Source organism: Otolemur garnettii, unplaced genomic scaffold (genome assembly GCF_000181295.1).
Source record: "Otolemur garnettii isolate 467f Iridium unplaced genomic scaffold, OtoGar3 scaffold00070, whole genome shotgun sequence".
NCBI classification, from domain to species: domain Eukaryota; kingdom Metazoa; phylum Chordata; class Mammalia; order Primates; family Galagidae; genus Otolemur; species Otolemur garnettii.
Genome location: NW_003852465.1, coordinates 1,708,619 through 1,723,353, shown reverse-complemented (window position 1 = coordinate 1,723,353; position 14,735 = coordinate 1,708,619). Strand labels below are relative to the sequence as shown.

Genomic DNA, 14,735 nt, shown 5'->3' with positions numbered 1-14,735 from the left:
ATCCCTGCCTTGGAATCCACTAGGGAGTGAACACAGCCACAATCCCTGCCTTGGAATCCACTAGGGAGTGAACACAGCCACAATCCCTGCCTTGGTGGACATTCCAGTCAAGTCAAGGGCTCATTGAGAAGTGATAAGTGAGCTGTGGGCAAGGTAAGTAGAGCATCTTTGTGGAAAGGGAGTAAAGGATTTTGTGAGTAGGCAATAATAAGACGAACATGCTGAAAGGGAACCAAAATGGGACCAAATCCATTAGATTTGAAGTTCTTAAAGTGGAAAGACCAGAAAACATTGATTTGCTGGTTTCAAAATGACCAAGGTGAGTAGGTTACTTATGCTCATAGGCAATCAAAGTTAATAATTTCCTATCATGGCACTAACTATAATGCTTTAAGACATGACAGATATTTGTTAACTATTTGCTCTAAAAATGTAGTGTAAAAAGTTATACTCTGGAAGCATCTCTTTAGGCTGTGTAATTGGTAACAGGACGCCAAAGGTGATACAATTTCATTTTAAAAGAATGATACAGAGGAGAAGTCATTCTCCCAGCATTAGCTTGGCTTGCAGTGGTGCTCAACCTTCCTAGTGTTGTGGCCCTTTAATACAGTTCACGACCCTCAGGTGGAGAACTGCTGGCTTAGAGGAATGAAAACCTTTTGCAGTGGCACCATAGAAACACACGCATTAACAGAAAGGCAAATAACATATTGGCTACAAATGTTAAATAAGACCATTTCTATTTTCTCTAAATTATAACTATATATCCATCAAAGTAACAGATGAAATATGAAACAAATTGAATCAAGACAAATGGAAATATAATGATCTAACCTTATGATGTCTTTGGCTTTGCATCCTACATGTTTAAAGTCAAAATTAAGACGCAGTTCATCCAGAGGAAGATCCCATATTTTGCTCAATTTTCCCATTTCGTTGGGAAAGGATCTCAGTTCCAGGTTGTAACTAACATCGAGAGATGTCAGATTTTCAAGACAGCCAATCTCAGGAGGAATCTTAATGAAACAGAAAAGGGCACAACCTGTTGGTGGGAGGAAGAACTGCAGCTGCCAAGAAACAGGATGATGGTGGGAAACAGGAAATGCTCGCAGATTCCATCGTTACTCGCACAACCTTGCGACAGGCCCTAAGATTTCCCAAAGACTTGTCATAAGTTTTCAAGATGTATTTAAACATATAAAAACACACATATAAAGAACCCACCCCCAAACAATCTATGCCAGTCACTTATAATATTTAAAAATTATATATCCCCAGATAAAATACTTGATTTCCTCCTGACATTAAAAGTAAGACGCTATTAATAGTTACCCATCATCTGTGGCTTGATTCTGTTCCCTCACACTGCCAGGGTTCTTCAGGGAAGCCAAACTTACATGCAACTTTGTGTTCTCAAAATATAACTAAATGTTTCTATTTTGGGGGGGGGGGCATCTTAATTACACTGATTTTTTTTTTTCTCTCCCAAGTTTTTAAGCAATATATATTACATTTATAATAGAAACCATTCATTTGGCAGCAACACATCAGATACAAAAAATGTTTACAGTTTTTCTGAACTTCACAGTATCAGATACTTAATTGTTTTGAGGTTTTATAAGCAACAGTCTTGAACTTGGAAAAAAGTATTTTCTGAGAAAAACGGATAATCAATCTGAGATTTGTAAGAGAGAGAGAATGGAGCAAAGCAAAGAAGGCTGCTCCGTCAGGGTGAAGGCGAGCATGGTAAAGGAACACAGAAGCGAAAGCGTGTGGGAAAGACCGCTGAAAAAATGATGCAGCGTGAGAACCAGCAACAGCTCGAGAAATACAGAACATCTGAGCCTGCCAACAGATCAGAGATTCAGTGATACCACGACACCCTGAAAGCAGACAATCACAATTAAACAGGTACATATATACACATGGGAGTCTTCAAACATATAGCACAGAAGTGACTTTTTAAGGAAATTAAGCTCTTACTATACCCACTCACCACAGGATAGGCTAACATCTTATTCAAAAAGCAAGAAAGAGAAAATAACAGATTTTTTAAATGATAACGTGTGATAAAGCACATTACGAAGCAGATTTACAAACTAGCAATAATTTTAAAGACGACGTCTCACCTCTTTCAGTTTATTATGAGAAAGATGGAGTTTCTCTACTCTAGACCATGCGTGTGCTTTTTCACTCAGGTCCAAGATGCTGATCTGATTATAGCTAAATAAGAGTTCCCTTAAGTTCAGAGATTTCCAGTGTACAGGACCCGGCAGATACTGAATGTCATTGTTGCTCATATCTAAAGACCGTAAGCTGAAAGGATACAACGTCAAGATGAAAACCAAATGAGTATTCACCACATACGTGAAACAACCTTGCAAGTAATTTTCTCCAGAATAAGGATAAGACCTAACTTTAAAACTAATATAGTTGCCATATGAATATGCACGTGAATTGAGAGTCGGAAGTTGAACCACCAGTTTACAGGAACTAACCCTGTGGGCAAGTTGTTCCATCTGCTATACAGTGGAGATAACAGCAGGTGTCTTATAGGTTATTAAGACGATTAAAGAGATGATCCACTGTAGAGCAGTTAAAATAGTGTCTGACACATTCTAAAGCTAGATTTAAGTTAGCTATTATGCTTGTCTGATGCCTTCTATGGCTAGAGTTAAGTATCATTCGCCTATGTAAGTATATATTTGCACATACATATTTATGAATTTCATTCATAACGTATGAGAGAGTTAGAATGGTATTTAAGGCCAGGCATGGTGGCACATGCCTATAGTCCCAGGATTTGGGTAGGCCAAGGTAGGAGGATCATTCGAACCAGGAATTTGAGACCAGTAGAGTAATATAGCAAGATGCTGTTCTCTATGAGAAATAAGAAAAATTAGCTGGGCCTGGTGGCAAGCACCTGTAGTCCCAGCCATTCAGGAGGCTGAGATGGGTGGAACTCTTACGCTTAGGAGTTTGAGGCTGAGCTACGATCATGCCACTGAACTCTATCCTGGGCAACACAGTGAGATCCTGTCTCTAAAAAACAAAAACTAAACAAACAAACAAAAAATAGTATTGAAGATGACAGCACATCAAAATTTCATTGATTCCTAAATAGGAAGCTTTTGCTTTTCATGAAATTACCCCAAATCCCCTAAAACCTGGAACTACATAAATCATCTTAAGTTTCATCAAAAGTTTCACACAAATATAATTTAAGCATAATTTCAAAGCTAATAGTATTTTGGCAACATATCAATCTCTGAGAGCAATTAAAGTTGTAAAGTTACAATGATGCAGTAATTAATTAAATGATCTTAACGTGTTTCTCTACAACAGCCCACTAAATTAATATAAAGCTTTAAAGTCCAACTAATGAGTTAGATTTTTTGTCTAGTGAAAATCAAATATTTATATATTAAAAAACATTAAGCTGAATAGGTTTAGAAATCAATCACTTTTATATGCCCCAAATAGAACCATCTTTCTAAAGATTCCGTTGTAGCTCACATGGTTTCAAAATTAAAATAATGATAAACTTACTGTGGAAGGTTTAAAATTGCTTCTGGAACACACGTAAATTTGTTTTGAGATAATTTTAAGCTTGTCATGGAAGAAGGCAAGAAAGGCATGGCAGCTTGAAGAAGATAAAGATGAGACAGACATTTTAATCATTGTTATCTAGAGTCAACTAGATGTCCATTAAATTCAAAAATAAGAGCAGCTACAAATGATATGCCACTTAATTTCATTCCGAAAATACTTTAAAAGTCAACTTTTAAAAATCGGTTGTATCCTCAATATTGCCACCAAGCAATAAAACAGCATGCCATATTTATCAAACTCTTTTAGTATGAAAGCTGAATAATTATCTAAGTATATTTACCCAACATTTGTACAAAGCAAAAATTATTAGAATATTCATTTCAAATTACATGTGATGTTATTATTTAAGATATAGTCTAGCTTAACTCAAATTACTGCTCTAACTCACTACAACAAATCCCTTTGAAACACTTTATTAATTTACAATGTAGTATAAGATTACAAATTCTTTATGGTCCTATTTCATAGGACCTATTTCATAGGTCCTATTTCATAGAGTGTTCTATGGGATAATAATGGATGTTAATAAAAGTATTCTTTAATCATATGACCATAGATAGAGAAATAAAGTAAAATGCCTCAGAGTGCCCAATAAAATAAAGTAAAATATCAAAAGTTCACAATGTTCTGGCATGTTTTATGAATTTTTCAATCTGAGAACTACAGATCTGAGGTTCTCAGAACTACAGAACTACAATCTGAGGTTCCTCCAAGGAATAAAATTCTGTTGAACACAACTCGGAAAGCTAAGCAACTCCTATAGCCTTGTTCTTTCCATCCATAAAATAGTATAGCTAAACCAAATGAACTCTGAGATTCTTTAGAAATCTACAAATCTATGATCCTCTGAATGTGGCTTGAAAAATGATCTCTTAGCATTTTCAAGGTCAAAAATGTGGGCCATGCTTTCTATAGGAAATTTGCTCAAAGGGTCAAAATGTTCCGGGACATGGCTAGAAGCTGTCTTCCTGAGAAGGAGAGAGCCACATATTATACCTCAGCTACTGGCAAAATAAATGATTCTCCCCTTAAGAATCAACAGTTTTGAGGTCCAGATGTTATATGGAAAACATTCATAAGATGAAAGAAGTGAAACCTTATTTCCCATGAGATTATTTTTCATAGTTAGTGGTCCTGCTCAAATGTCACCTCCATGGGATGTCTTCTGAAATGCAAGATCACTTCTCAAACCATTGAGGTTGGATAGTGCAAAATAAATGGACTTTTGAGCTAAGGTATATCAAAACTTTTACACCTAGTTAATTAATGGCATTCCCCTTATCATGTTACACAAAAATCTCAGTGCTTCCATTTCCTCAGTTAGGTAGAGGTCATACTTATCCCACCCTGAAGGATTTTTTGTGAGATTCAACTGGCACATTGACCATGAACAAGCCTGAAGGTCCTTTGGGATGTTCTTCCTTCTAGAGCCAACTTAAATATTCCAGGCATGACATCCCTGACTCCAAAGTCTGAATCCAAGCCCCCTCCCAGCATCCTGAAACTTTTCCACGGCATTTAGTACAAAACAGAATTACATTTATTTATGCCATCATCATTTCATGCTTGTCTGTCTTCTGAACTTAATTACAATTCCTTAAGGACAGAGACAGGCTTGGCTTTGCTCACTAGTAAGTGAATCACTCTATCTCCAATTTTAAGCTCATGGTAAGAACATGGTCCATCTTCAGGAGGGTCGGAGAAAAGGAAGGAGAGTAAAAGGAGAATGACACTATGCAAATTAACATGGTTTTATCATGATTAGTTTCTGAAAGTTCTGAAAAATTACAATCTTTTAAATAGGTAGGCAAACTGTGTTCTAGCTATAAAACAGTACAAAAAATTATTTTACTGAGTCAGGTTTCTATTAAGTGAAATAAAAACAGGGAATCTGTATTTATTACCACAAAAGTATTCTGTTCCTTAATGTTGAAATATTCAGATAGGTGGCAAATGAGCTTAACTCCCTGCATCATCTCACACGCTAAGACAACTTAGGGTATTCCATAACTTTCCATGAAAGTGATGACCATCTTGTGTATTATTGGAATACGTATATCTTGCAAATAGCAAGCAAAGAATGAATACACGTTAAATTTACTAATTTTAAAACAGTTTAATGATTAATTTTACCTCTTAAAACAATAGCAATAATAGTATTTGCACATACAGTACAAAAAAAATAGCTGAAGGAACTTCAGCATGATACTCATCATTCAGTATAGAGGCTTCACCCAGCTCAGACAACTGTATGCATTTTTAACAGACTAAAAGTGCAGAGTCCCCCTACACCCCTTCTCCCCTCACTGTCACCTCCCCACACAGCGTCCCCCATTATTAACTTCTTACAAACATTAGATTGGCACGTTACCATTGACGAGCCAATATTGTCACCTAAAGTCCACGGCTCACTCCTTATGTTGTACATTCCATGGGTTTTGACAAAGGTATAATGACATGAATGAACCATCGTAGTATCATACAGAATAGTTTCAATGCCCCCAAACTCCTCTGAGCTCTGCCTATTCATCTCTCTCTCCCCACTAAACTCCGGCAGTCACTGATCTTTTTAATGTCCCCATGCTTTTGTCTTTTCTAGAACATCGTACTGTTGGAATCAAACGTATGTAGCCTTTTCAGATTGGTTTCTTTCACATCACAAAAAGCATTTAAGTTCCCCCATGGCTTTTCATGATTTGATAGCCTTTCTTTTTATTGCCAACCTGCTAATGTCATTTTGAAAACTCCAGCATAACATTTAAACTACAACACCACCTTTAAATCCCCATCTCAAATGATGATACGTGGCTCATCTTGTATGGACCCAGTTAGGAGGTCACCTATAGGGAACACTTACCAAGAAAATTCATTCTGGCACTGAAACTCTCCACTTTAGGACAAGCTTCAAGAAAGTTCTCTGATAGGGATGAAATGTGGTTTTTATTAAGGTTTAAAATCTTCAGTTCCTTCAGGCTCAAGGGAGAACTAATCTCTGATATTTTATTTCTATCACAAGAGATAAAACCAGAGGATTAAAGGTATAAACTTACATGCTTTAAAGAAAAAAATATCAAAATAATTTGTTTTTAAAGAATAGCATTGAAGAGTTATTAATTTTATAATTAGTTGTAAAAATTTAGGTTAATTGATAGAAGTAATATTAATTGCCCCAGTCTCTCATAATATTTTTATTTCAAATGCATTGTCATAGAAATGTTAGCAGATTTTATCAACCGTGACATATTTAAGAAACCCTTCCGTCTTTAATGAATCCTTTCTTACCCTTCTAAAACGAGCAGTTCCAGTTTCTCTATCACGTCGGCAAGGTTTTCAGGAACAGAAGACAGTTGGTTATATGACAGGTTAAATTGCTTCAGGGTTGAACATTTCACGGCAGGATCTAAAACCACTGAGGGTCCAATATCATTTCGAGAGACATCCAGGTTGGTGATACAATTCATTTTCAACAGGTAAGAGGGGAATGATGTAAATTTATTACTGTGCAAGTCCAAATGTGTCAAACACTTGAGAGTCTGAAAAGACAATGTTTTAAAATTCTCAAATGGATGATCTAAGAAACCTAAGTCTAGCTAACATTTCTGTCTCCCATACCTCTGATAACTAAAACTGCCAAGGATTTTCAAAACTATTGTTAATACAATCCACAACAGGATTTCAGTGAACTGGCTAGCCCAACCATCTCTGCAATCTCATGAGTAGAACTAGGAAAAATACAATATGCAGACTGCCAGAAGCCAGCACACAAAAATAAGGGTTAGAGTGTAGGTCAGATTTTTTGTAAACCATTTCAGAATAAAAGCAAAATGGAAGCAAAATAGGCCTCAACAACTATTTGATGTAATAATTAAATGATAAGCAGTATAATATAATCCTGAGCATATACTGTTAAACACCCTTTTAGAAATTGCTTCACATTTTAATATATATGAGATTTATTGTTAAAAGTAGCCACATATGACACATGCTTCATTTTAGAACCTCTTTGTTTCTTTGAGACAGGGTCTCACTCTGTGGCCCAGGCTAGAGTGCAGTGGCACCATCATAGCTTACGGAAACCTCAAATTACTGGGCTCAAGCAATCCTCCTGCCTCAGCCTCCTATACAGCGGAGACTACAGGAGCTCACCACCACTGACAAATAATTTGGGGTCTTATTATGTTGTTCAAGCTGTTCTCGAACTTCTAGCTCAAGTGATCCTCCTATGTCAGCTTCCTAAGATTACAGGCATGAGCCACTATGCCCAGCCAGAACCTCCCCCCTTTTAGGGAACTTTTGGTTTGATATCTCCATTTTTTTATTTTTAAGCAATTTCTGATTTTACAATGATAATAGCACACCTCCATCTACATGTCACATCAATTTTTTAAATCTTTGGTATGCATTGCTGTCCAAGGGCTAAAATACCAAAAACAATCTCTTCTCTATCCCCCCTTTATCAGTATATTCATTCTCACAAGGAACTCTAAAAAGTTTGATGTTGATTACAGAGGTTTATTAATGACTCTTCACCTCAAAAGTTGTTTCAAAACTCCTACCTTTATGTCAGACCCCACTAACTTATTCAGAAGGAAAGATTTTGAAATTATTTCTTTCTAAGGTTTAATCAGAAAATTTTCTTGTTGAATGAACAATTGAGACCCTTCAGGCAGTAACAAAAAAGTGCCATCTAGTGATGTGGTTTTGAAATTTCCCTATGAAAACGTTCTGAACTGGTCTACTCATCGAGCAAATGCCCTAACGCTTGTGTATTTCATTTTGTTGTAGTCTCTTCAAATTCTCGTTGTCTTAGCCATATCAAATTCTATAATTCTTCTACTTACTCATTTAACAAATATTTATTGAAGGCTTACCAAGCGTCAGCCATCAATTTCTACCAAATTAATTCAATGAAGTATCTACTGAGCCTCCACTGTACATCAGATCTTCCTAGGCTGAAGCAATTCCTATCCTCATGGAGTTCACAGTTTACTGAGGGCAATGTACATTAAATCCAATTTTATGAGTGAATGAGAATCGGGGGAAAGACATTAGGTGCGATGCACACATAAAACAGGTGAATAGGTCAGCTGGAGGGTAGAAGGAGAGAAGAGTCCTGCTGTCATCTTGGCAGATATTTGATTACAGAGGCTTATTAAGGTGAGGGTATGACATTGAAACTGAGACTTCGGCCAGGTGCAAGTAGCTCATGCATGCAATCCCAGCACTTTGAGTGGCCGAGGCTGGGGGATGGCTCTGGGCTAGGAGTTTGGGAACAGGTGGGGCAACATAGTGAGACCTTCTCTCTACATAAAATGAAAAAAAAAAAAAAAAAAAGACACTGTGGGCATGGTAGTGTGCACCTATAGTCTCAGCACTTTCAAAGCTTAAGTGGGGGTTCAAGGTTGTAATGAACTATGATCGTCCCATTGTACTCCAGCCAAGATGACACAGCAGGACTCTGCCTCAATAAACAGAATAGAATGAAATAAAAAATAAACTGAGAGCTGAGTGACCGTAAGGAGTTAGCCAGGCAAAGAGGTAGAAGAGAGAGAAAGAGGACAAGCTTTAGACATTAGAATGGGGATGGAGAGGACATCACCTTGTTTTCTTCTGTCTCTAGGGAGAACTTTAGGGAAATTTTAAATACACTTAAAATTTATGTAACATTGCTTTTACAAATCTCAAAATGGTGACAGTTTATAGATTAGAAAAAGAAAACATATTTGCCAGAAAACTATTTTTTTAAAAGGCAGGTATAATTCTTTATCACACTTTACAATTCAGTCTAAGAATTTAGCTGAAAATTTTAAAGATTTGTATTAAGATCATTTTAATTTGTCATAATATCTTATTTGGCTTTAAAAACTATTCATATCCATACTACATATTCACTATTAACAAACTATATTACACTTTGATTATTACGAGATAGAAACTTGGAGGAAAAAAATCAACCTTTAAGTTTAATTTTAAAACGCAACAAAAAAATTGCCACAGTGATCATTCAGTTGAATCTCTGTATTTTCCCGATGAGAAAATAAAGTCTTACAATGGGCAGAGTGACAAGTTCTTATTGTCACACAGCTGGTAGATAATTCAGAGCCAGTATTACCAAACCAGCTCACATTCTAGCCCACTTAATTTAATTTAAATAGTTTAAGTTGCTTACTAAAATTAAAGAACCAAAGTCATCATCAATATAGCCTTCAAAGGCTTTAACAGGTATCAAGACAAAATCTAGAATTTTTTTCTAATCAGATCTCTCTTTCCATTACCTGCCCTCAAAGATGTTTCCAAAGAGACTAAGATACCTATACAAAAACCAGAGGACTGAGGGAAATTATTCTCCAATGGCACAAAAATAGAACCCTCTTTTGAAAGATTCAGCCATTCAAGTTAGATACAAATGCAAAAGCTCTTCAAATGTACTGAAAGTTACAAGGATGAATTAAGCTTACTTCACACAGCTGTGGCGGAAAGCTTGCGAGTGCATTCTGGTGAAGCTCCAGCTTTTCAAGATGCTCCAAATGACCACTTAGACAGCACTTGTGGCTTAGGGCATCAATATCTCTTAGTTCATTCGCTGAAAGGTCTAGTGATGTGATATATTCTCTCTCAGAAGCCAGGGAAGACATGCTGTCTGATTGTCTCATATGAGATTGAAGTTTTGATGACCCTGTTGCCAAAAATAAACACACAATGGAAAAACAAGCAAGTTAAATTGTTAATTTAAATTAATTCACTTGGTAAATATTTACTGAGCACCTACTAGCATCAAGTTATCTTAAGACACTGATGTTTCAGTAGAAACCAAACTATGGAGCTTTCATTCCATGAGCAGAAATGAACGGTAAATTAAAAATATGTAATCAGCTGGTACGAGTGGTATTAAAAAAGAAAACCCACAGAGGAAAGGGTGAAGAGTAGCATCGGGTGGGGGCAGTCCCATGTACTTACATTTCAGAGAACTCATAAAATGATCAAAGTGTCCATAATATTCATAAAAGGTAATTTTTAAATCTATATTTTATTTATTTTTCGATAGTCTGTGATATCATTAAATACATACAAAGATTATGTAAAATGAAATTGGCACCAAGAAAATTTGAACAATTAAAGGAAGTTTAACAAAAAGCATTGTACCCTGCCCAGAATATCTATCTACTTATGATTACTTCCAAATACTTACTGAGTGAATCATCTGAAGACAGTATTTTTCTTTTGCGCCTCAGTAAATCTTCATTATCAAAAACAGGCCCCTATTAAACAAACAATGATGTGGATAATAAAATTGCTCTCTTTTTTTAATTTCTGGAGAAGAGGACATTTTTATAAAGAAACAACCATGAAATTTTAATGAAAATGAGTAGTAAATTATGGGGGGAGCAAGTACAAACTAAGAACACAATCATGAAGATAGAAGAAAACAATTCATTTTCGTGCCCAAATGGCCTGAGAAGTATTTGCCTTTTCTCCTTAGTTTGAAATATAAAGAAACTGAAAAGCAGAGAGGTTGATTCGAAAAGCTGTATATGTACAATTTCATGAACTACTTTTCTAACGAAGCTGTTTATATAAATTAGAACAGGCAAACATAAAGACTGAGACCTACTTTATTCACTTTATAGTCATTCCTTTTGCCCATTTTAGGATCTAGAATTAACATAAAATAACTCATATTTTTAAGGACTGAATTCTGACCAACATTAAAGCATAGGTTAGCACAGATGTTTCAAAGTGAACCTGAAAATGCAGTGGCTCCCAATTTCCCCAATTAGAATTACCAAACTCCTCATGTATATAATTAATATGCCAGAGTCCTCCCTATTTCCTAAACATACGAGAGATTGAAATAATAATGGTTTCTAGAAATTAAATGATACACAAAAATATGTTTTGATGAACAAAGTTACTATGCTGTTCCATCTTGCTCATTTTCCTTCAGACTCCTAACTGGTCGCTGAGAAATTACTCTAAGATTTCTAGCCAAAGTCTTCATAAGACCACCACACACCATTAGGTACAGACCTAGCCTGGGCTCTTTTCAGACACAGTGCTCTGAAAAGAATGGAGAAACCATGGTGAAGTTTATTTAACCAGTATATACCAGCCCCAGATTCTTACTGAGCATGCTCAAAGGTCTACAAATGTGAATGCCACATAATTTATGTCAAATGTGTTTACATATATTTGTAATAGTTGCATGTATATAGTTTTATGCAATAGTAGTTTTCATACATCCAGGAATTTTTTACCAACCACTCCTAGCTACAGCACAAATTTCAGTTATCAAGAGAGTATCAGCAGCAAAACAGAGAACATAATCCTAATTTAACTTACCAGAGAATTAGAATGTCTTTGCAAATTTGGAGAGCAACGTTGCAACGCATGGTCTCGGTAAAATTCTCCTACACTAATTGAATTTGATTTCTTTTTCACAAGAAATGAGCCTTCACTTCCTATTTTGAAATGATAAAATAACATGTAGGTAAGTAAGGAGAGCTTAGTCAATCATAGATGCTAGTACATTAGTTCAATGATGGAAGATTAAATGTATTTTTCTTAAAGGAAATTTCACACTCGATTCCTTTGTAGCATCTTTAAAATAGAAATGAGAAGCCATATTGGGTTTTTGCTTTAAAAATTCAACTCCATTTTTTTTCATCCATAAATATTTATCAAATGGCTGTCACAGACGAGACACCAAGTAAATAGTGGATAATGACAAAGAAAGAAAAATCCATGCCTCCAAGGAGCTCATAGTCTAGTAGCAAAAAGCCAAATAAATCGATGGTTACACATGCTGTAATAAATACATGTGTGTATAGAAAACAGAGAAAGTTCATACACAATGTTACTCTTCTGTGTTTCCCTGAATTTTTCTCATAAATTTTTCAAGTCTTACTTTAAACAACGGAATGACATTTAAATTATTTAACATTCAACAATCTTGAGAATATCTCTAATTTGAATTGCATATTTCATGATTTCTTTTATAGAGTGACATTAAAATAAACATGAGTTGAGCTGGCAATAACTGTTTGTGTTATAAGGGATCAGAAGAACATTAAAAATTATAAATTTTTAAGAAAAGTAGGATTAATATATCATATAAAGTAAATAATGTAGGCGCATTTGTGAAAAATTATTTATAAGATTTCAAATTCAACAACTCTTTATCTTGGAAACATAGAATTGCATCAAAAAGAAATACAAAATTCTACATATCCATAAATCAACTTTATAATATTTAGCATCAATCTTGCCTGGTTGATTATTAAAATTTAACTAATTCTATAATTTAAATTATTTTTATCCTTATGAATTTTTATAAAATAGAATTCACAATTTACTTAAGTTTGTATATCTTATAAAGATCATTAAATTTTCATAATTGCCCCACTTTACACATTTGTAAAAGGTCTATTAGCACATTATCTGTATGAGCAAAATAGTGCAATTTATAATTATTTTATTTCAACATTTCTAATGCTTTTCTTAAAAAATCCTTGAATAGAGGTCTCTCAGGCATGATGTGGTAAAAAGAACGTAGCCTACTCCCATAAATAAGAAAATTGGACAAATATATTAAACAACTGGATTCAGACATTGGGTAACAGATAGCACAGGACGATGGGACACCAGAAAGAAGGGAAACAAATTATTCCAGCCCTGTGATCACCCTGCCTTCTGCCTTGAGACAATCTAAGGGCCACAAACACATGGAGAAGAAATTTAAACAAAGTCTGGTGGCTTTCCTGGTATGAGCAGATGGAGATCAACATTCATGAAGATCGAGGTAGCTGGCAGTGCTGGGGTATTTATGGATAAGGAGCTCTAGCAGTCTGTGTAAGGGTTTCTGGCAGATATGCACTACAAGAAATATAAAGGGAACTCTTCCAGAGGAAGGAAAGAATACTACCTTCCATGACTTACAATGACACAAAGAGGATAATGTATCAAAATATTATAATTCTTAATGCTTGTGAACCCAATCATAGAGTAAAATATACAAAGCATGAACTGATAGAACTCACAGAATTAACAAACCCACACTTACAATATCAACATTTCTTTCTCAAATACAAGTTGAGCGAAAAATCAGTAAAGATATAGAAGACTTGAAAATGTTAACAAATAATTTGACTTAATGGACTTGGCAAAACGACAAGCAAATAGACTTTTTTTTCAGTTGCATGTGGAACATCACTAAGACAGACCATGCAACAGTCCACAAAGCACATTTCAATAAATGAAAAAGAACAGAAAGCATCGGGGTAGGCTATCAAAACATCAAAAAACCGTAAAACCAACAACAGAAGTTATCCAGAAAAATCTCCAGATATTTGGAAAATAAATGGCATGCTTCTAAATAACTCATGAATTATAGAGGTGACAAAAGAAATAGAAAATTTTAAAAATTGAATGAAAATAGAACATATCCAAATTCTGAAAAGTGGTAAAAGTAGTGTTTAGTAGGACATGTGCAGAAAGGTCTAAGAACTAGTGTTCTAAGCTTCCAAGTTAAGAATCTATAAAAGAGCCGATTTTAAAAGATAGAAAAGCAAATGATAAGGAACAGAAGAAAATAAATCAATGAAAAAGAAGGCCCAAACAACAAAAAAATCAATGAAACAAAAATCTGATTCTTTGAAAAGATTAATAAAATTGATAAACCTTAAGTTAGAATGAATAAGAAAAAAAAGAAGGAAAGACACAAATTACCATAGTCAAGAGTGAAAGATGGTATCACTACAGATCCTTCAAACATTAATAAAACAACAGAACATTGTTATAAATAACATTAAACATTAAATAAATTTGGCAGTGTAAGTGAAATGGCATATTCCTTGAAAGTTACAAGTCATTGACTTAATAAGTAAAAGAAAATCAAAATAACTATAAATCTATTAAAGTTATGAAATTTATAATTTAAAATCTCCCCTCTCAAAAAAATAAATAAATAAATAAAATTCCAAACCCAGACAGTCTTTGCTGGTGAATGCTATCAAACATTTAAGGAAATAACACCTCTCTATGAACTCTTTCAGAAAATAGAACTGGAGGCTCAGTGCCTGTGGCTCAAGCAACTAAGACACCAGCCACATACACCAGAGCTGGCA

At 35.0% G+C, this 14,735-nt stretch overlaps 1 protein-coding gene across 1 annotated transcript in view; it reads right to left on the bottom strand.

Moving 5' to 3' along the window:
- LRRK2 (leucine rich repeat kinase 2) overlaps positions 1-14,735 on the bottom strand; it is a 140,077-nt gene that overhangs the window by 59,813 nt on the left and 65,529 nt on the right. Inside the window, exons 21-28 of the mRNA XM_003793534.1 lie at positions 11,953-12,071; positions 10,802-10,871; positions 10,071-10,288; positions 6,895-7,145; positions 6,470-6,618; positions 3,550-3,643; positions 2,130-2,316; positions 835-1,016 (exon numbers count right to left, since the gene is read on the bottom strand). Of these exons, the coding sequence (XP_003793582.1) occupies positions 835-1,016; positions 2,130-2,316; positions 3,550-3,643; positions 6,470-6,618; positions 6,895-7,145; positions 10,071-10,288; positions 10,802-10,871; positions 11,953-12,071 (1,270 nt within the window). The remainder of the gene's footprint in view (positions 1-834; positions 1,017-2,129; positions 2,317-3,549; positions 3,644-6,469; positions 6,619-6,894; positions 7,146-10,070; positions 10,289-10,801; positions 10,872-11,952; positions 12,072-14,735) is intronic.